The sequence below is a fragment of the Heteronotia binoei genome, chromosome 6, assembly GCF_032191835.1.
Source record: "Heteronotia binoei isolate CCM8104 ecotype False Entrance Well chromosome 6, APGP_CSIRO_Hbin_v1, whole genome shotgun sequence".
In the NCBI taxonomy this organism is placed as follows: Eukaryota; Metazoa; Chordata; class Lepidosauria; order Squamata; family Gekkonidae; genus Heteronotia; species Heteronotia binoei.
Genome location: NC_083228.1, coordinates 37,883,770 through 37,905,781, shown reverse-complemented (window position 1 = coordinate 37,905,781; position 22,012 = coordinate 37,883,770). Strand labels below are relative to the sequence as shown.

Here is a 22,012-nt window from a genome sequence, read left to right as displayed (position 1 = left end):
TGTCTGTTCTATTCTTTCACTTGGGCAATTACCTGCTATCAACCTGTTGTTCCTCTTAAGCAGGGTAGTTGTTCAGTGATAAGGAGAAAAGGACCTGTTCTTGCTGAATCTGACCAGAGGCCAATATTCTGTTGGTGCAGAAAGCATCCAGAAGGCTCTGAGAAACATTATGCTGATGAAAACCTTCTAACTCAGGCTTGGATGCACAGAAATAGAGAAGTAAATAATTTTGCAACAGTCAAGCAAAAACAGAATTTCTGCTTGCAATGTAGTTGCCAGGTGTCACGCTCCTTGTCAGTTTGTTTTTGTATTTTTATCCTGCTCCAAAGAACTCAGAGCAGCGTACATGATGTCCCTGACATTTTTCTTTACTACAACCCTGTGAAGTAGGTTAGGCGGTGAGAATAGCGACAAGCTCAGGATCAGTGACCTAATGACCTTCATGACTGAGTGGGTATTTTGAATCTCCTGAGTTCAGCTCAGACAGATGATTATCATTTAATGCTTTGTAACATTTTGCTACTTCATTCACGAGAAATTGACAGTGTATATCCAATTTGCTTGTTTTGGCAGGAAGTGTTTGGAACGAAGCAGTTTCTTCCCCAGAATTTCATAATAAAGTGGCTTGCCACCCACGTTTGTGTTCATTCCTTACTTGATGACCTTTGTGGCAATGTCTTCTTTCTACTATGTGGGTTTAATGAAAGAAACCTAAACTTGGTAAGTTCCTCATGTACCTAACAAATACATCTTTGCAGGGGTTACTAGACAGACTATTCCCAAGTGTTTGCGAAGCCCCTTGGAAATGAGTGTGAGGTAAGAATTCATCTTTACACATTGACTTCTGTGCAGAAAGGGCTAATCTCATGACTGGGTCATAGCACAATATAGTCCCCCTCCCCATTCTGCCAGAGTTCCTAGCTGGCACTTGTGTCATCCTTAAAAGATAATGAGGAATAATTTTTTTTGCTGATTTTACTGGTTTGTGGACTGAATTATTGGTCATTACAGAAAAGCCATAGTGCACTCTCTCTCTCTCTCTTTTAAAAAAAATTAAGATGGTGGCTACAATCTCATTGGACTGTGGCAGCTGGGAGTATGTTATGTATGTGAGACTCCTCCCAGGATTAATGTGACACAGATAGTAGTGTGATAGTAGAATCTTTAGTCTACAGCTAATCCAGCCAGCTATGCCATGTATGTGAGGCATGCTTTCTGTTAATGGGTGAGAAGCTGTTTACACACCTGTGTAAGTTCCTAAAGTTACACTCAGGGAGAATACTAGGGAAGTCTACGATGCTGATTGATGGGATGAGAGCTGGAGGAAACTTTTACCACATGCTAGCTTTTCACTGTGACCAAGGATGAATTGGATTTTAATTGTGCCCAGATGGAGCCCTAAAAACAATGATGTAGAATACTGTGGAATTGGGAAGCTAGTGCACCCACAAAGCCCCTCCTAGCTTGGAGACAAGAGTTTAAAAGTCTATTTGAGTAAAGTGTGCCAAGAAAGGAGGAGGGAGAGAGCAAAAGCTTATGTTGTACCAAGGTTGGAGAACATTCTTAAGTTTCCAGCTGCCTTATGCCCTTTGTTTGGGGCTGGGGAGACTCCCACATAACACTCATGCTCTGTATAGATGACTTAGCTGCTCTTTAGGGTTTATTTCCTCATATTCTGCAATTTCACTCATTGCATTCAATTGTCTTCCCTTTTCATATGTGTTGGTCTTTTCTATAGGTTGTATGCTAGTTATAAGGTGGTTTGACTATACTGGATCTTACCCATGCATCTAGTTGCTCAGATATGCTCATGCACAGCCCTCCTTTCTGATGACTCAAGACACAGGGTCATCAGGAGCAGAGAACTTGGGCATGACTTGAACGGCTGCTGTCTGCAGGAGAAGAGACACCTAAAACCTCAGAGTGTTTTGGGGAGGAGGGGGTTTCCTGAAAGCGGTTGAAATTCTTCATAAGCATAGAGCTCGGGCAACTCAAGTTCTCTCGACCACTTGCTGTTTTTAGGTTAGGACAAGGAGTCCTGAGAGGGCTGTGGTATGTTCCATCATGGAACCATGGCAAAAAACTATGTCTGTATCTGCCATAGGACAAAAATATATCTGTTCTATTCTAAATGTAAGATCATCTGTTAATAACTTAATTTGAGATGCTCTTTTCTAGAAATGTCTTGTTTTGTTTGGTTAAGGTTACAGTAAGAACTGCTTTCTTGTGTAACTTTGAAGTAAGGTATGCTTCAGTGGAGATGAAGGAAACATTATCCAAATGTATCTGCATGATACTGAAATCCATATATTGTGTTGATTTGAGCCTGCACTGTATTGTTCTTATTCAAATAAAACTAATATTATTGAAAGGGAACAAAGGTGCTTATTATTCTGTCTGACAAATAATCCTAGCCTTTCAAACTAAGTTTCTTACACTGTTACAGACGCGAGTTGATGTCTATTCAACACATTGTCCTGCTGGAACTTCTGTCCAGAATATGCTTCATTGGACTCAGGTGAGGCCTTTGAAAATCCTTTGAAATAATTAAACCTGATTCATGTTGCATTGGTTTAATATTTACGATGGGTGGCTTTGAACAAATGGAATGTGAAGAATGAAAACAATTACTATAATGGTAAGATAAAAGTCAGCTCTCAGCAGTTTCTCATGTTAGTATTGTGTGTCTTTTCTTCTATTCAGAATCCAATAATTGATGAACAGTATAATACCAAATAAGCAAAAATAAGGTTAATAGTTATAATTCCCTTGTAAAACTCAAAAGCAGACACACACTACAAAATGTTTGTTCCTTGATTAGAAATGTGTATTGTAGCATTTGTGCATTCTACAGACACTTCTGTAGCATTTTGGGTGTACTTGAGAGGTGTCTGTAGGGGCCACTAAGTTTTAATATAACAAAACTGAGCTAAGCAACAGGTAGGGGCAAAGGCCAAAGCCTCAGCCCCACCTACCTCACAGCCAATGTTCCCTCTAAGCTGCAGAGTCTTGTGAGCAAAAATTCTGCTTTGTGAGCTACTGGCATTAAAGTGGTGAGCTACTGCATAAATTAGTGTGCTATGGGGTCATTCTTCCTGAGCTTAGACAAAAATGTGTGAGCTAGAGGCTAAAAATCTGTGAACTAGCTCTCTCTAACTCAGCTTAGAGGGAACACTGCTCACAGCATGACTGTTGTGAGGAGAGGAAGGGAAAGGAGATTGTAAACTGCTCTGAGACTCCTTCAGGTAGGGTATAAATCCAATCTCTTCTTCTTCAATAGTAAACCAGGCGGGTACATTTTAATTCCAGTTAGACAACCCAGCAAAGATATGTAGTAGCAATGTCACAACATAGAGAAGCAATGCTCCACAAATCTTCCGTGGCCTCTAGTGCAGGATATAAAGATTTGAATTTGCTTGGTCTGTGGTACTCTGGGAGAGTATTCTTTTAAAGGGGGGATTATTTATTATTATTATTTATTTATTCGATTTATATTTGAGGAAGGATTTGGGGTTTGCTATTTTATTTTTGGTTTAAACAGAAAATGTTTTTAAATACTACTGTAAGCTGCCTTGAGCTGTGAGGAAAGGCAGGATATAAACATTTCAATGAATAAATATTCTGTGAAAGGCTGCTTGAAGGCTTCATATCTGAAACTCTCAGTACACAAGCTTCTAGAAAAATGGAACAGCAACTATAAAAAATTGTTGGAAATCCATTAGGGTAGAATAGATGGGGGGAGGTGAATAACTGGATTAGAGAGATAAAACAAAGGACTGATGGTGAGGGTCAGGTAAAAGTTGGGCACCCTGTAAATGGCTAATGACCCCATAGCATTGCTTGCTGAGCACACAATCTTTGGTTAGATGGTACTGAAAGATTTGTAAAGTTCTGGTGGGCAAATACAGGGTCTACTTGGATTGGATCCCTTCAAACTTTGATTCTGTGACCCTGTCAATTTTTCTTTCTTTTTTTTAAAACTGAAGCAACAAGTAAAAGCAAATAAATCAATGAACTGGAATAATGAGGGGGGAAAGTTCAAATTTCCCACAGTTAAACTGACTGGTAAGAATCAAATGACATTGTGGGGGTGCAGTGAATGTGAAAAGATTTCAGAACAGTGTTGAGAAGAGGAGGACTTGTGTCTCTGGTGCTAGGAGAAGAGAGTAATTCTCACCTTCCTTACAGTTTTCTCATTAACATCATGTCCTGTTCCCCACCTCACCCCATCTTTCATTCTAATAACTAAAGAAGAAAGTAATTTTCATTTGTAGGCAATTCTAAGTATGTAGCTTGGCCCTTTGTTTTGACACATGAGACTGGTAAAAGCCCCCCTCCCCCAAGTTGTGTTATCTGACATGATTTCACTTGTCTTCCTCCTGATGCCTGTTAATAATATTTTTTTTATAATAATAATTTTTAATTTATATCCCGCCCTCCCCGCCGAAGCAGGCTCAGGGTGGTTAATGTTGCAGTTTGCAATTACTTTTTAATTCCATCTGATACACCGTACTAATCCTTCATAAATACTTAACATAACATTTGACTAGAATCTATACTGCCTTAAATATTCTCACAGAGGTAGCCTTGGCACACCCAGAAGCCAGAGGGTTCACATAATCATACAGTAGAAAGAGCATGTGTGTTAAATCTTCTCTGCCTGTTAAGTGTCTGATACAAAGCTAGAATATCTGTCATGACATCATTATACACAGAGCTGCCCCTGTGAAATGCTGCAAATCCACAAAATTAGCACTACAAGAATCCTGCACAAAATGCTTAAGGCATACGTGGAATACTGAATATCTTTTGGGGCCAGCACAATTGCTTAAAAAGGTTTAGCTTTTCTAAATCCTGCTCCCTTGGGCATCGGAAGAAAAAATGTACTTATGACGGAGAGGTTCCTACATGTGGTAGTTAGGATGGAAGAGGAATGCAGAGGTTTGGACAACTGCAAAAATAGACATCAGTTCTGGTCTCCAGTGCCCCACTCCAGTTGCTTCCATTTCTACCCACCTGGTTTAATCATTTAAAATATTAGCCTTCTTCCTAAGATGAAGAAATGGTTAGTAGCAGGGGTGGAATTCTAGCAGGAGCTCTGCATATTAGGCCACACTCCCTAATGTAGCCAATCCTCCAAGAACTTACAAGGCTTTGTTTTGTAAGCTCTTAGAGGATTGGCTACATCAAGGGTCTGTGACCTAATATGCAAAGGAGCTCCTGCTAGGATTCCACCCCTGGTTAGTAGCCATATTGCATAGCCTTAACTGTCATATGTATACCCAGGTGCTTTAATGCCTGCTTATACTGGCAATAAGATACAATAATAATAATGTATACTGATTTGCATTTTTTAAAGATGTCAAAGTCTGGGCAGTTCAGAGCTTTTGACTGGGGAAGCAAGGCAAAAAACATGGCCCACTATAACCAGGTAAGAATTCCTCACTGTCTAATTTGGTCAGATCAATTTAAATCATGTCAATAATTATTTGAATATGAGTAGAAACTAGTGATGTCTTGCAGTAGGTAGTATGGGCAAAGGCCAAAATACAAAGCCTTTGTGCGGGCTGAAAGGAAATTACACAACTTGGTATGGAAGCCATCTCAGTGAGGTCTCTGAAGAAGGGGCATGTGCCTTTTCTAAATCTTCCATTTTGATTATCCAGTTGATCAGAATGCATAGAAGGTCGGCTGGCCCTGTGATTGCCTACTTGAGAATGGTGTCTATGTAGGGTTGCCAGCTCAGGGCTGAGAAATACCTGTGGATTTTGTAGGTGGAACATGAAGAGGTTGGGGTTGAGAGAAGGGAGGGACTTCAGTGGGATATAACACTATAGAAGAACGTTTTCTTTACTAGTACAGTAGAATCTGCATCACAGCTTAGTGAGTGCACTCATCTGGAATCCTGCATGTATGGGGGTGAGAAAAAGCAGCTTGGAGAAATGATTAAGCCGTTTTTACTTACCCCACTATCAAGGGAGGGAATTGGGGGACAAAATTCCAGGGAAGAGGAGTTTTGAGTGCCTTGGAAGTTGGGCATGGAACTACTATCTTCTGGCTATAAATTCAGCCAGTATCCTCCCCTCACCTGCATTTTCCTCCTTTTCTGCCCACTGCTCTGCATGTTTGCTTCATGTGAAGAATAGAGGAGTTGTGGCCTCTTTGGCCCATTTTTGTTAGAATTCTCTCCTCCTTCCCTGAGCTCTGTAATTATGGCAACCCAAAGCGCACCAAATGTAGATCCAGCTTGGTAATTATTAGCCTGTTCCTTTGATTTGGTGAAAGGGGAGGGGTGGCCAAAGGAAACAATTTTTTTTGGCTCCTTTGTGATTTTTGGCAGCCATGTTTTCCCTCCTGCCACTTCTGCATACAGTCATGCTTCCCAGAAGCTGTTTTTTCTTTACCCAAAAAAATATATGCTGAGGAATACCACAAGGATCTGTGTATGTAAAGTAGTCCTGAACTGTGAAAAATGATTGGGATTTCTCTCAAATACTTTTTTCTTGCTTTCTGGAATGTGACTTTTATCATGAGATGCTATATTTTCTTGCTGTTCCATGTAAGGTAGCCCTTACTGTGTTATCAATTACAAATAATTATTTTTATTTCCTTTTTTTTAAAAGTCAACACCACCTTATTACAAAACAAGAGAGATGCATGTGCCGATGGCTTTATGGACCGGAGGTCATGACTGGCTGGCAGACCCAAAAGATGTTGCCCTGTTGCTGCCAAAGATCCCAAACTTAGTTTACCACAAGAATATTCCTGAATGGGAACATCTGGATTTCATCTGGGGCCTTGATGCTCCACAGCGCATGTACAAAGAGATAATTGAACTGATGCAGAAAAACCCATAGTTCCGTGTGGTACTTGGAGTTATAATTTTGAAGTGCTTCTTCAAAGAATCAATTTGTGGCACTTTGCTGTTTTAATTCACCATGGAAATATTTTTTTAAAAAAGCATTACAGTATTAATCTTTCTGTCTCCATTTAGCGCAGCAATATTGCAGGAGACTGAATTGTTGCACTGTAAGTATTTTAAATCCACAAAGCCTTAATACTGGACGCATTAAAACAACTAGGCTGCCTCCAGTTAGAGAAAATAAGATGCCTTGATACAAGTTCCGGAAGCAATGCCCACTTGGAAGTAAAGCTAATGTCTTAAAGTATCTGTTGATGGGAGGTGCTGTATTTAAAGCTGCAGCAGAACTGGTAATAATGATATGAAAGTTTTAGAAAAATGTCCAGTCGCTTTGTGGATATGTCTTCATATATGTGTCTAGCGTCTGTAGCACCAGCAGAAGTTTTACATAGTTTGGATCCCTTGAGCTGACTCACTGTATGCTCCAAGGAAAAGCAGCACTTCACTGGTTAATGGTGCAGCATGCAACTAGCAAAACCTCCCTAGAACCCTAGGATTCAGAGACTTGGAGCATTTAATCTCGTTATGCATTCTTTGGACTATTTTAGGATTGTTCAGGGTAAATAAGCTTTGATGGCTACTTTCTTACTATGTGATAATGTTCAGTGCTCACTTGACTGTAATCTTGATCTTAAATGCATCCTGTTGATTCATTTTTTTAAAAAATTGAAAATTTATTTCCAGTTAAAGTTTTCAATTAATGCAAATTATGAGCACACATTAGTATACTGGTCTAAATAGTAGTTTGATAGCTGAAGTCTTTTAGCCCAGCCGTAAACATCTTCCATGAGACTTTTGTTTTTGGGAGTACAGCCTTAGCGTCTCTGCACCTGTGCACACCTTGTATCATTTTCTGTATCACAGAGAGATTGTGAAAAGAAATACACTTACAGTGCAATCCTAAGAACCCTTTCCGGGGAGTAGTCACCACTGAATAGGCTGGATTCTGAGTAGACCTTTCTAAGGATTGCTCTCTTCGCTGTTGGAAAAGCTCCGAAGAGAGGCTGCGTGAAGAGTGTGAACTTTGAAAATTTTCAGCTGCTGTTAAAGAAATGTATCTGTTTTTTTCTTCACTGAGAAAATGAGCAGCAAACTACAGGTCAGCTACCAAAGAAGCTCTGTTGTCTCTGCTGTGCCTTTACTCTTGCTTCTTAAAATGAAAACTAAAATTCTGCACTGAATTTCGCACTGAGTTGGAAATTAACAGCTGGAAATGGGAACTTAACATGCCGATGTCTGCAGTAATGGATTTTTTTTTAAATAACTGTATTGTGTTATTTGTGTTCTATAAATTGAGTCTGTATCTGAAAGTAGAAGATGCATTTTAACCAATTTATCATAAATATGCAAGTTTTTTTTACTTATGTCAATTACCTGTTTTGAAATTCCATTATAAGCCATATTGTGCTATAGGGTTAAGTGTTAAACGGTCGGAAGAAAGCACATTGTGAAATGAGAGCACATATTTACTTGGAATAAAAATCAAATTGGAAACCAGGTATATTTTATGATATCCCCCCCCCCCAGCAGATTCTAGTATGATCCTCTTCAGAGAAGCTGTCTTTAGAGACCTCAGTTTCTAGTAACATAAACATTATTTAGGAAGGAATCCACTGTATCTAGACAAGATGGGTGGTGATGAAATCTTTTGGACGGAATGTAATTAATGTAAATTAGTGAGAGTATTTATATAATGTGAACTTAAAATTGGAGGCCAGTGTGTTGTTTGGAATGTCATACGTTTGAAGTGCTGGAAAATTCAAACATTACTGGGTTGGCTTATAAACAAAGGAGTAATATTACTACCAGTTCAATTTGTCAAGAGACTACTTTCTTTTCTCTAGTGATTCTTAGGGTGCCCCAGTTGGGACAAGTGCCTCTTCCTGGATCCAGACAGTGTTGTGAGGGTTTTTTTAAAAAATAAAACACCTGTGGGAGGGGCTTTCTCTTTCCCTGTTCGGCCCTGTCTGGCAAGCAGATAGGATGCTGTGAACCTGCTCTACTAAACAGCTCCACTCCAGTTTTCTTTTTTACTCAGAACACAGAGAGAAGGCAACAACAAAATCTCTGGCCGTTTGTGAGGCTGTGGTGTCGAAAACACTCTCAAAGAACATCCTATGCTTACAGCAGCTTGATCCTCAGGTGCCAATTTCTTTAGCCTAAATCCTGCCTACAATGGACATGAGAGGCATGGAATAGCCACAGCAATGCCCTGGTTATAGCCAGACCTAAGCCTTGTTCTCAGGGTGATGCAACTGAACAACAAGCCCTGTTATCAGTGGAGGTGAAAGGTGTGGTTTTTGGTGTTGAGAGTGGGGCAGGTCAGGCAATGACAGATAGAGGCCCACAGAAGGCTCTTGTGAATTGCTATGTTTTTGGTGAAAAATGAGGGGCAGTTGGGAGTTTAAATGGCAGTGGGAGTGTGATTAGCACTCCCTTTCCCCTCCAAAGAATCCTAGCCATTCCTTTCTGAGGCCTCATCTTTTTGTGGTGGGAGCTGCAGGGAAGCTCTTTAGAAGTTCTGTTGCTGACCCCAAGCACCAGACTTGTCTGGGACCTGAGTGATGGTCGAGGAGGCTCAAATCTAGCTCCCTAGCAAACTTCTTTGTAGGCCAAGATACAGGAATTGTGTTTTTTATTTTTTAAAAAAGCATCCCCAGCCCAGAATCATCTTGGTGGGAAGTGGCAAGTTCAGCTGCCTTCCAAGCAGTTAACCTGGGGTTGATTCCTATCCAATTGAACCAGCTGTCACAAGGTGGCTTTTGTAAACTCTTTTACTCTAAATTTTTGACTGAAAGTTTACAGGAGCACCTAAATCAGGTGTCAAACGTGCAGCCCACAGGACAGGCTACTATTAGTCCCACAAGCAACTTACTGTTGTCTGCTTCCTTCTCCCTCTCTCTTGCTTCTTTCTGTATCATAACTTGCTTTGCTGGACTTGCTCAGTTGCACAGGAGCTACAGAGTGAAGCTTCTATTTTCTCCATTGATTAACGCTCCTGTGTGTGTGTTTGGAGGGGGGAGGGCTTGCTTTACCAGGCTCTCTCAATCACACAGCAGAGCTACTGAGCCAAGCCTCTCTTCCTTCTGTTGGTTGTGGCTGTTGAGGGAAAGAGCAAGAGCTTCCTTTGCCCAGTTCCCTCAATTACACAGGAGAGATATAAAGTAAGACCAAAAAAGTTTTATTCAAGGTATGAGCTTTTTGCCTTGCTACAGAGAATTTTGTTGACTTGTTATGCCAGGGCTTTCCTGGGTGCAGTTGGGTTTGTTGCCCCCTTTTCACTGCATTCATGCCTTCATGATCCAGTCTTTCTCAGTAGAAAAGCAATGTGAACTGTTTAGATGAGGAATAACAAGAAGCCAGTGAGGCAGAGTAGGCTGAGAGTGTGTGTCCAGACCAAGTTCACCCAGCACATTTCCTTTGCAGACTGGGGTCTTTTAACCTAAGCTTCCCAGATAAGTAGGCTGACACTGACCACTATACATTGCTGTGTCTCTATTTTTGCACTGCTTTGTAGGAGTTGTAGTTATTTTTCTAGGGAAGACTGTAGTTTTGTAGACGAACGCATGTTGTGGTGTCTTCACATGTTTTTGACCAGCACACGAAACAACTCATGTACAAAAGGTTGTACATAAGGCCCCCCAGCCAAAAGCAACCCAATGCAAGAAAGGAGAACCCCAGGCGGGTGAGGTGTGCTTGGGCTGGAGATCCAGCCAGCCTAAGCAGGCCTCACTCTCCTGGGCCGCCACCCCCAGTTAAAAGTCCACCAAGCCACCCACCGCCCAAATCACATAAAAAGCTGAGAAAGGGTGGTGTGGGCTTCTCCAGAGGCTAATGAGGGTTGCTGGGTATGTGGCAAAGCCCCTGGCGGCTGGCTAGCTGCTTGCTCTCCTAATCCAGGGATTGTTATGCAGCTGCAGCTGCTATTCAATGGACAAGGTAGGTGGGGAGGAAGAGGGGGAACTATCACAAAGGTTCAGGAGCTATGTTCCTGTGAACTCCTGCTTAGGGTTGCCAAGTCCAATTCAAGAAATATCTGGGGACTTTGGGGGTGGAGCCAGGAGACTTTGGGGGTGGAGCCAAGATTAAGGCTGTGACAAGCATAATTGAACTCCAAAGGGAGTTCTGGCCATCACATTTAAAGGGACAGCACACCTTTTCAATTCCTTCCATAGGAAATAAGGATAGGGCACCTTTTTGGGGGGCTCATAGAATTGGACCCCCTGGTCCAATCCTTTTGAAACTTGGAGGGTATTTTGGGGAGAGGCACTAGATGCTATACTGAAAATTTGGTGCATCTACCCCAAAAAACAGCCCGCTCCAGATACCCGCGGATCAATTTTCCATGATTTTTTTTGGGAATAAATCTCCATAGGGAATAATAGAGTTCCCAGCAGACATTTCCCTCCCCTCCCCCCACTTTCTGACGACCTTGAAGCGGGGGGAGGGCCTCCAAACCGGGGGATCCCCTGACCCCATCTGGGGATTGGCAACCCTACTTCTGCTCAATCTGAGGCCTGCCTAGACCCAAAGTTTATGCCACCTTACCATTTCTTGCTTTCCCTCTCTGCCAGATCAATGTTGAAAATGCAGCATGGAAAATATTAGACATACACAGGATTTCCTTTGGCACTTTAAAACAACTGAGCCAATTTGGTATAGTGTGCATGGTGTAGTTTGGTGGTTAAGTGTGCAGACTCTTATCTGGGAGAACCTGGCTTGACTCCCCACTCCTCCACTTGCATCTGCTGGAATTGCCTTGGGTTAGCCATAGCTCTGGTAGGAGTTGTCCTTGAAAGGGCAGCTTCTGTGAGAGCCCTCTCAGCCCCACCCACCTCACAGGGTGTCTGTTGTGGGGGGAGAAGATATAGGAGATTGTAAGCCGTTCTGAGTCTCTGTTTAAGAGAGAAGGGCAGGGTATAAATTTGCAGCCGCCTTCTTCATGTTGGTTGTTTATTGACGCAGGGGAGGATGGATGGCCCAGCCATATTTCTTATTTATGGACTCAGGTTGGAAAACTGTTGTTGGTCTGAAGAAGCAAAACAAAGTTTGAGTCTAGTGGCACCTTTAAGACCAACAAAAATCTTATCCACCAAAATTTTGTTAGTCTTAAAGCTGCCACTGGACTCACATTTTATTTGATTGTGCTGCTTTTAATACGATATCACCCCATAGATTGTTGTTTAAGCTTAAAGATTTGAAGCTGTCGGACTCTATATGTGAGTGGATTTTGAATTTTTTGTCAGGTCGTTCACAAAGGGTTAAAATGGATGGATATATTTCCTCCGTGAAGATCTTAAATACTGGCACCCCTCAGGGATGTGTCTTGAGTCCACTTCTTTTCACTATTTACACGTCTGATTGTGTTTCTAGCAGTCTGAGTAACAAAATCATTAAGTACGCAGATGATACAACGTTGGTAGGGCTCATCTCTGAGGATGATGAGTCTGCGTATAGGAGGGAAGTTCAACAGCTGTCCCTTTGGTGTAAAGTAAATAATCTTATTTTTAATATAAATAAGACGAAGGAAATTATAGTGGATTACAGGAAGAGTAGTTTGGACATCCAGCCGTTGTTTATTGATGGTGTTATGGTAGAACAGGTGACAGAATGGAAGTTTCTGGGAATTACCATGAAACAAGATCTAACATGGGGGGCAAATACTTTAGCTCTAGAGAAAAAGGCCCAGCAACGACTATACTACTCTTAAGACTCTTAAGATCACTACAACTGTCAGGGAGTCTGCTGGTTGCCTTTTATCGTAGTTCCATTGAGAGCATTTTATCTTATTGCCTCTGCGCGTGGTTTGGGAGCTGCACGGAAGCAGAGAGAAGGGTGCTCCAAAGAGTGACGAGAAGAGCACAAAAGATTTGCGGATGTTCTCTCCCCTCATTGGTGGATCTGTATAATATGAGATGTAAAAGGAAGATACAAATGATCCTAAGGGACCCTTCACATCTGGGCCATTTGCTATTTGAGATCTTACCGTCAGGTAGACGATATAGAGTGTTGAAGGCTAGGACAAACAGATTTAAGGACAGTTTCTATCCAAGTGCTGTGGTTAGGTTAAATGCAGGGTTATGAAGGATTATCTGTTTTAGATGTATTTAAATGGTTTTAATGGTTTTATGAATGTTTATCTGTTTTAGTTGTATTTAAATGGTTTTAATGGTTTAAATGGTTTTAGATGTATTTAAATGGTATGAATATGAATATGTGTGTTTGATGTGTTGGTATGTTTGTGGAAGAGCACCTCATTTCGTTGCTCTCTTTTTGTGGAGAACAATGACAATAAATTTATCTATCTATCTATCTATCTATCTATCTATCTATCTATCTATCTATCTATCTATCTATCTATCTATCTATCTATCTATCATCTATCTATCTATCATCTATCTATCTATCATCTATCTATCTATCTATCTATCTATCTATCTATCTATCTATCTATCTATCTATCTATCTATCTATCTATCTATCTATCTATCTATCTATCTATCTATCTATCTATCTATCTATCTATCTATCTTCTCATCCTCCCTCCCTGATCACAGAATTTCTTTGCTTTCCACGGAGTGCAAAGATAATGTATCCTTTCCTACACTGGGTAGAATGTGATTTTGGCAATAACCCAATGAACTTCATAAAGAAGGGGGACAAGAGAGAGTAGTAGTTCATATGTAACTTCCACAGTAATTGAAGGAACTATACAAGACAGACTTATTAAGTTGTCATAAAAACCTAAGAGCCCTGCTGGATCAGACCAGTAGTCCATCTAGTCAAGCACCCTGTCTCACACAGTAAGCCAATCATTTACTATTTCTTGCTTCTCCCCGCCCCCTGCCAGATCAATGTTGAAAATGCAGTGTGGAAAGTATTAGACACACAGGATTTCCTTTGGCACTTTAATACAACTGACCAGGAGGCACTGTTGTTTGTTTCCATTTTGTGTGCATTTCAGAAACTAGATGATCTTGAATCCAGTTTGTCATTCTAAAACAGGATAGTGCGGCTGTGGCACTCAGTAAACAGTATTCTGGGATGGAATTTAGCCACATATATGCTGACTTTGTAACTTCTGAGGTGTGTTTCTCATGATTGCTGATCCTGCAATTTGTTTAGGAAGGGCAACATCCTTTGGCAGTTACAGGGGGGAAATATTGACCTGTCTGGTATGCTATTTAAAACAGTGTGAGAGAGCAAACCTGTTTGAACAGAGAAGGGCAGGAGCTTGTGGTTTTTGTTCAGAGGTGCAAAACTCATGCAACATGAACCAGCTCTAGGGATACAACCATCAGTACGCCCAGCTCACGCTGTTACACACAATTGGATTTGTCTGTACATGACAAAAGCATGAATACGTAAAGTGAGCTCCTCCTTGAAAGCACCACATACGAGGTGATGAGAAGAGAAATCAAAAATTTAGTTTGAGATGTTATAGCTGAAATGGTCCACTCACAGTTATCACTTCAAGTGATACCAAACAAAGCACATGAGTCCTTCACTTCCCTCTCTTCATCCATGCCACCAGTAGAGCCTCACTTACACTATTTCCTCCCATTTCCCCACCCAGTCTCTTTCTGCAGAGATCCTAAAATAGATATTGATGCATATTGGGAGCCTACCAGCTGTGCATGTGGGGAGCATGCAATACTCATGATCTTCCCAATATGCATGATGGCTATGTTGTGTGCATGGACAACATGCCAATATGGTGTTAGAATAGTTAGTTAGAGTGCTGGAGTAGGACTTGGGAGAACCCGGACTTGATTCCTTGCTCTGCTGTGAAAGTTCACTGGCTGACTTTGAGCCAGTCACACAGGGTTGCTGTGAGGATAAAATGGAGGGGACAAGAATGATAGTAGCTGTTTTGGATCTCCAGTTGTGAGAAATGCAAGGTTTAAATGAAGTAAACAAATTTACCTTGTATGTACAGCCTTGGTAACACATAAAGATAAGTCATGCAGAATCCAATGGTTGGCTCACATGTAATGAAGCTGTACACTCCTTGCAAATGCAAACATTGCCCCTGCTCACACTTACATGTATTTGGGAAGATCTACCTGTGGTTGTACATTCCCAATGTGTGTGATTGCAACATCTAAGAAGGACTTTAAAAGGTACAAGAATGGGGAAGAAAATCTACTTACACAGTTCTTATCATATTACAATATGCATGCAGTTAGGCACATGCTTAGGATTTTGTGTACATATGTCAACCTGCATCTACGGAAACCTGAATGTTTAGCGTTTTGAAGTATTGTGGAACATCACATTTTGTTTGTGGAACTTATTTAGGAATGCAAGCAAACAAACAGAATCAAAGAAACAACAATCAGGATATTTAATCCAACAAAGAAATGATGGAATTCAATTTATACAGAGACTTTATTGTTTGATGCAAACAGGACTGTATGAGGAGCTTGCACTTTAGCAGAATGTATATATAATTTTTGCAATATAAAGTCCTTAGTTATATATCATGCTCCCCCCCCCCCCGATATCTATGGAAAATGCAGCAGGAGCTTTGGCAGTAAGTGAATCGTACTGGACCCTTGTGTCTCTTCTGGTGCTACTATATCGTCTAAGCATATCAGATAAGCCCTGTTGGATCAGTTCTATGTTCCATATAATCCAATGGTCAGACAGTTCTATGCTCTATACAGTTCAATGGTCCCCTGAAGTGTTTACAAGGAAAGACCGAAGGCAAGGGCTCTCCTCTTTGCCCTCAGCTGTTGATATGCAGAAGATGTGTTGCTTCTGAACATGGAGGTGCCATTTATCTAGCATGGCTAACAGCACCAGTTCTTTGCAGGGCTTTTCTTGTAGCAGGAACTCCTTTACATATCAGGGCATGCCTCCCTGATGTAGCCCATCCTCCAAGAGCTTATAGTAGGCCCTGTACTAAGAGCCCTGTAAAATCTTGGAGAATTGGCTACATCAAGGGAGTGTGACCTAATATGCAAAGGGGTTCCTGCTACAAAAAAAGCCCTGGTTCTTTGTATAATTTTTTTTAAAAGCTAACCATTCTGATCCATCTGAGGTTTCCTTGGCTATTTTCTGGGCCTGCTTTTCTTCTCAGGACACTTTCCTTTTGCCACTTCTGGCTTTTGAGCTTGAAAGCATCAAGGGATGCTTCCTTGGGCCAGCCTTAGTCATTTTGGAGACAAAATGCCAGAATCACTAAAAAAAAAATTATGTGTCACATAAAAGAAAATGGCACGAGCTTAAGATTGCTAACAGACTAGAGGGAAAACAATGCACCATCCCTAAAGGAAGTGTAACAGAAAGCTGAGGTTATGTTATTTAACCTCTATTCCATGCAAAGTTTCATCTGCCATTTCTATACATGAAGCCTGTTAAATAGAACAGGACATTTTTTTCTACAGCCCTGTTGGCAGCTCTACATCATGACCTGGAGTCTACTGCTAGGTGCAAGCAGTTTCATTGTAAGTCAAATGCTGCCATCTGCAAAGAACTGTAGAACGCCAGGCTCACGTTCTGCCTAGTATCACAGATATTTTTCCGCCTCCTTTTTCTCCTTAACACTTTTTTAAAGTGTTGTTGTTCGCCAAATTCTTAGTGTTACGCAGTCTGCAGAAACTCAGCTACGAGAGCAAAGAGAGAGTACTTTCCTGGGTGGAATAATTTTATTTTCAAACCATACACATTCTTCATTGTCTGCAATGCTATTGCTGTGCAATAGTCACAAACTGCTTTTCGTCTTGGTGTTTTAAGTATAGCCAATAGAGGGCATCAGTGCATCACTTTCCTGGATTTTATAGGTATTGAAAGTAATTGGTAAAATTCCTTCTTTGCTGCCTCTAGTATAAGTCCTCAGATCAGGTGTGCCATGGCTTTTTTCTTTGAGCAGGAACGCACAGGAACGCAGTTCCGGCTGGCTTGGTGCCAGGGGTGTGTGGCCTAAATGCAAATTAGTTCCTGCTGGGTTTTTTTGTAGAAAAAATCCTATGCAAAACAATGATGACATCAGGAGGTGTGGCCTAATATGCAAATTAGTTCCTGCTGAGCTTTTTCTACAAAAAAAGCCCTGTGTGCCAGTAACTCAAATCTTGCTAACAAGAAAAAGCCCTGTGTGCCAGTAACTTATATCTTTCTTATGCTCTGAAGTGTACCTGTAAGATCTGGAGATGGAGAGAGATTTGGCTCTTCACAAATTAATATCCCCTTATCCTAGATAAAGAGCCCCATAGCGCAGAGTGTTAAAGCTGCAGTACTGCAGTCCTAAGCTCTGCTCACAACCTGAGTTTGATCCCCGGCGGTAGCTGGTTTTTCAGGTAGCCGGTTCGAGGTTTACTCAGCCTTCCATCCTTCCGAGGTCGGTAAAATGAATACCCAGCTTGCTGGGGGGAAAGTGTAGATGACTGGGGAAGGCAATGGCAAACCACCCTGTAAAAAGTCTGCCATGAAAACATGAAAGCAACGTCACCCCAGAGTCAGAAACGAATGGTGCTTGACCTTTCCTTTCCTATCCTAGATTAGAAGAGCCCCATGGCACAGAGTGGTAAAGTTGCAGTACTGTTGTCCTAAGCTCTGCTCCCGACCTGAGTTTGATCCCGGTGGAAACTGGGTTCAGGTAGCCAGCTGGAGGTTGACTCAGCCTTCCATCCTTCCAAGGTTGGTAAAATGAGTACCCAGATTGCAGGGGAGAGGGAGTGTAGATGACTGGGGAAGGCAATGGCAAACCTTCCCGTACAAAGTCTGCCATGAAAATGTCATAATGTGACATCATCCAAGTCGAAAACGACTGGTGCTTGCACAGGGGACTGCCTTGTTCTTTACTATCCTAGATTAATGAGGGACGACATTCAGGAAAAGGTTAAAAAGTCATAATGGAGCATATTGACAGGTCTGAGAAGATTGGCCTATGTAAAAACAACATGATCCTGTCTGTAAAGGCAGAGCTCGATAGACTGATCCGATCTGAGCAGTGAGTTATGGCTGAGAGTGCTGGTTGGGTTCACATCTTTGCTTTTCCATAGTTAGGTGGTTTTCTTAAAAAGCCTCTATAGATCAGTGAACTATAGGCCAGTGTGATCCAGTTGTTGGCACGTTGGACTAGAATTAAGCTTGCCAACCTCAAGGAGGCCCAGTTCAAGTCCCCTCTCCCCCAGCCATGAAACTTACTGAGTAACTTTGGGCTTATTCTGACCTAGCTCACAAGGCTGTTGTGAGGATAAAGTGTGTGTGTGTGTGTGTGTGTACAGGGGGTGGAGGGGAGGACAGGAGGACAATCTACACCGCCCTGAGCTCCTTGGAGAAAGGGTGGGTTTAAAATGTAATGGAAATGTCATGTCACAGACACTCTGATATGGAGAATAGTTCACAGTGCATATTCGTATTCAGTGGGGGAAAGCACTGCATCTCACCGATTTTCAAAGACTGACTGTTGAACAGCTGTACATTCCAGGTGCATGTAGCCAATGAATGTGTTTGAAAAAAGCTGCCTTTGCTGGTGGAGGGTGGGGGGACATGGTCACATGTGCTTTATGGGGATCTGAGCTCCCTAGTGAAGAGGAAAGAGCTGGTCTTAGACTGGGAGAGGCTCCCCTCAGAGTGACATTTGAAATGGTCCCATGCACACTGAGAAGAATAGGTTTAGAAAGTGAATGTTGCAAACTTGAATTTGTACCTGTGACTAAGCAACAGTGTGCTTATTACTACAGCTTTGCTGAATGCTTTCCTGCTGCAGGAAGGATTTATTTTCAGAGGGACTGAAATGTTCCCTGACTTCCTTCCTTGTACCTTCTGTAGTGCTGTAAGTAGCCCATCACAGCCTCTGTCTTACCTCATGACGGCTGCTTCAGCATTTAAAAAATATTCTTCTTTCTGCCCATCACTTTGGGTTGAGCCTACATTTACACCATACCTATAGGGTTTTGCCCCACTGAGGTAAATAGTGGCTGCACGGGTTCAAAAAATGGTGTGCAGAGGTCATAAACCTGCGTCTCCTACATCATGGTCCCAGTTTCTGTTCCTGGAATTCCACCTCATCTGGTTGGCTCTCTGGAAGAAGAACAATAGATTTTTATACCTCACTTTTCACTAAGGAGACCTAAGGAGTCTCAAAGCAGCTTACACTCACCTTCCCTTCCTCTCCCCACAACAGACATCTTTTGAAGTAAATGGGGCTGAGGGAGTTCTGGGAGACCTGTGACTGCCAGCCTGATGTGGAAGAATGGGAAATCAAACTCTGTCATTCAAATTACAATCTGCCCCTCTTAACCACTATACCACACTGACTCAGTAATCTGTAGTAAGTATGAGGATGTCAGAATAATGCAAAGGAAAGCAATGGCCATCACAGGACCCCTCCTCTGCCTGCCCTGAATACCCTATTGTTTAATTAGCCAGGCCAGCACTTCCTTACTTGCCAGTCCATAGCAGATCAGTCTTATGTACTTTTGAGATCTGTTCAGTCTTTGCGTTATGGGTGATCCAATCAACCATGCACAGGGAGAGGTTGTGCAGTACATAATCCTGTCAATGTGCATGGTTGCCATTCTTTGTGAGTAGAGCAACACACATATATTCTGGTTTCACTATGCCCTAGTGAAGACCCAGGTTTTCCAGATTACATGCATTCATATGCACCAAAGCTGGAAAATGATGGTGCTGCCCTAGTTAGACAAAATGGCCACTGAGGATTGGTGGTGGCACACTATCCTGTTACTCCAGATTAGAGTGCAGAATTGTAATGACTGAAAGGGGTTTGGGTAAATGATGTATATTGAAAGACATCTCCCCCAATCACAAAGGGGATAGTTTTCCCTGGTGTGAAAAATGTTTATGAAACCCACCCCACTCCCCACCCCCTATTTTACAGCTCAGCCTTAATTGTTCTGTGCTTTCAGGATGGCTGACTGGCTGGCTGAGGGACGGTTGGTATCTGTGCATGTGTAAAAGGGGAGGAGATGCAGCCATACAAGTGATTGTGATGGGATCAATATTAAGGTATTTTGAACTACCCCCTTAGATGTCCAATGGTTTTATTTTTATCAGTTTTATCAGCTTCATATGCTGATTTCTACATATCTGATCCAGGAACTCATTTGAGGTATGAGGCCACACCCCTGACATCACCATTGTTTTACACAGGCCTTTTTAAAAGAAAAAGCCCAGCAGGAGCTCATTTGCATGTTAGGCCACACACCCCTGACACCAAGCCAGCCAGGACTGTGTTCCTGTGAGTTCCTGCTAAAAAAAAAAATCTAATCCAGGGGTGGCCAAATTGTGGCTCGGGAGTAACATGTGGCTTTTTCTTACTTATTGTGTGGCTCTTAAAGCCCCAACTACCCTGTTGGCTGGCTTGGAGAAGGCATTTCTCTCTTTAAATAATTTCGCCAAGCCAGTCGGTGGCTTGGAGAATGCATTTAAAGTTGCTTTATTTCCACCTCTCCCTCCACCCTTCCCCACCTATTGCCTTCCTTCCCTCCCTCCCTCCCTCTTTCCTTCCTGTCTTGTGGCTCTCAAAGATCTGGTATTCATGTCTTGCAGCTCTCAAACATCTGATGTTTGTTCTATGTGGCTCTTACATTAAGCGAGTTTGGCCACCCTGATCTAATCTATGATAAAAGCAAGTCTGGGTTTTGTTTTTGCTTTGGACAACTGGTAACCTTATTTGCTTTTTGAGTCAAGGGGACTTCAACGAGCGGAGAACGTGGAAACCAATTTGATTTGAGAAGTCCCTGGGTATTCAGTGAAACCATTCTGCAAACTGATCTTGGTTTCACAATGGGAGGATACTAAAATGGGTTTAAAAAAACAAAATTCCAACACTCTGGCAGAAAACCTGGTTTGTATAATGCACTAAATGCACTCAAGCAGTGCTAAAACACAAGTGCATTTTATCAGATGTATTTTTTTTTTACCAGTGACTAATTTAATGAATCCAAGAAATAGTCCTTAACAGAATATCCAGTTTCTGTCCATAAGTGCAGGAGAATCTGTTGCACCAGATTTGTTACATCTTCATCTGTTTTATACAGGAGAGATCTCAGACATTACAAACGTATCATATCAGCAGGAAACACATTGTCCGCATTGTCCACTGACAGGAGCACAACATAGATATTTTGTTGCATGTTCTTGTTGCACACTGTATTCATTTGCTGTTCCCTGGTCATTTCTAAGCGCAGCAAATCACATGTTGACAGTAGCCTTGTTCACATGAGACAATGAATGCATGTACGCACATACATCTGCTTGTAAGCAACAGTCAATGCACGTCTGCTTTGCAATTGAACATGGCCAGTATCTGTATAAATTTGGGATTTGTATGCTCAGCTGTATGTGCGCTGAATGTAACATGAGAATAACTCAATGGATGTATTAGAAAAAAAACCCTGAACATACATAATACGTGGATTGTTCGCACATTCACTATAATTTGTTAAGAGAGCCAGTTTGGTCTATTGGCTGAGCAGTAGACTCTAATCTGGAGAACTGCGTTTGATTCCCTACTCTTCCACATGAAGCCAGCTGGGTCACCATGGGTCATTCACAGTTGTTTCAGAGCTGTTCTCTCAAGAGGAGTTCTCTCAAAACTCTCTCAGCCCCACCTACCTCACAGGTAGTGTTCCCTCTAAGCTGAGTTTGCGTGAGCTAGCTCACAGATTTTTAGCCTCCAGCTCACACATTTTTGTCTTAGCTCAGAGCACACTACTTTATGCAGTAGCTCACAACTTTAATGCCAGTAGCTCACAAAGCAGAATTTTTGCTCACAGACTCTGCAGCTTACAGGGAATATTGCTCACAGGCTGTCTGTTGTGGGGAGAGGAAGGGAAAGGAGATTTTAAGCTGCTTTGAGACTCTGAGTGAACAGTGGGGTATAAATCCGATCTCCTCCTCCTCCTTCTTCTCCTCATACAGGTTGCAACTTGATTCTTATGCAGAAGTGCTGTGCCAAGAGATTTTAATATCTGAAGCATAAAGTCAAAATGACGCCCTGTCTTTACCCCAGCTTCTCTTTCACTGGAGACAGAGGAGGTAGGAAATTATGCAACGCTTCCAGTTGCTGGACTCTGCTGCTCAACAAAAGAACAGTGAATCATGGGACTTCTGAGA

General features: G+C 41.9%; 1 protein-coding gene across 3 annotated transcripts in view; it reads left to right on the top strand.

Moving 5' to 3' along the window:
• Positions 1-8,416, top strand: part of LIPA (lipase A, lysosomal acid type) — a 118,499-nt gene extending 110,083 nt beyond the window's left edge. For all 3 annotated transcript variants that reach the window (XM_060241295.1, XM_060241296.1, XM_060241297.1), the window contains exons 7-10: positions 574-720; positions 2,447-2,518; positions 5,360-5,431; positions 6,624-8,416. In XM_060241295.1, the coding sequence (XP_060097278.1) occupies positions 574-720; positions 2,447-2,518; positions 5,360-5,431; positions 6,624-6,857 (525 nt within the window). In that variant the 3' untranslated portion in view covers positions 6,858-8,416. The remainder of the gene's footprint in view (positions 1-573; positions 721-2,446; positions 2,519-5,359; positions 5,432-6,623) is intronic.
• The last annotated feature ends 13,596 nt before the right edge of the window (positions 8,417-22,012 follow it).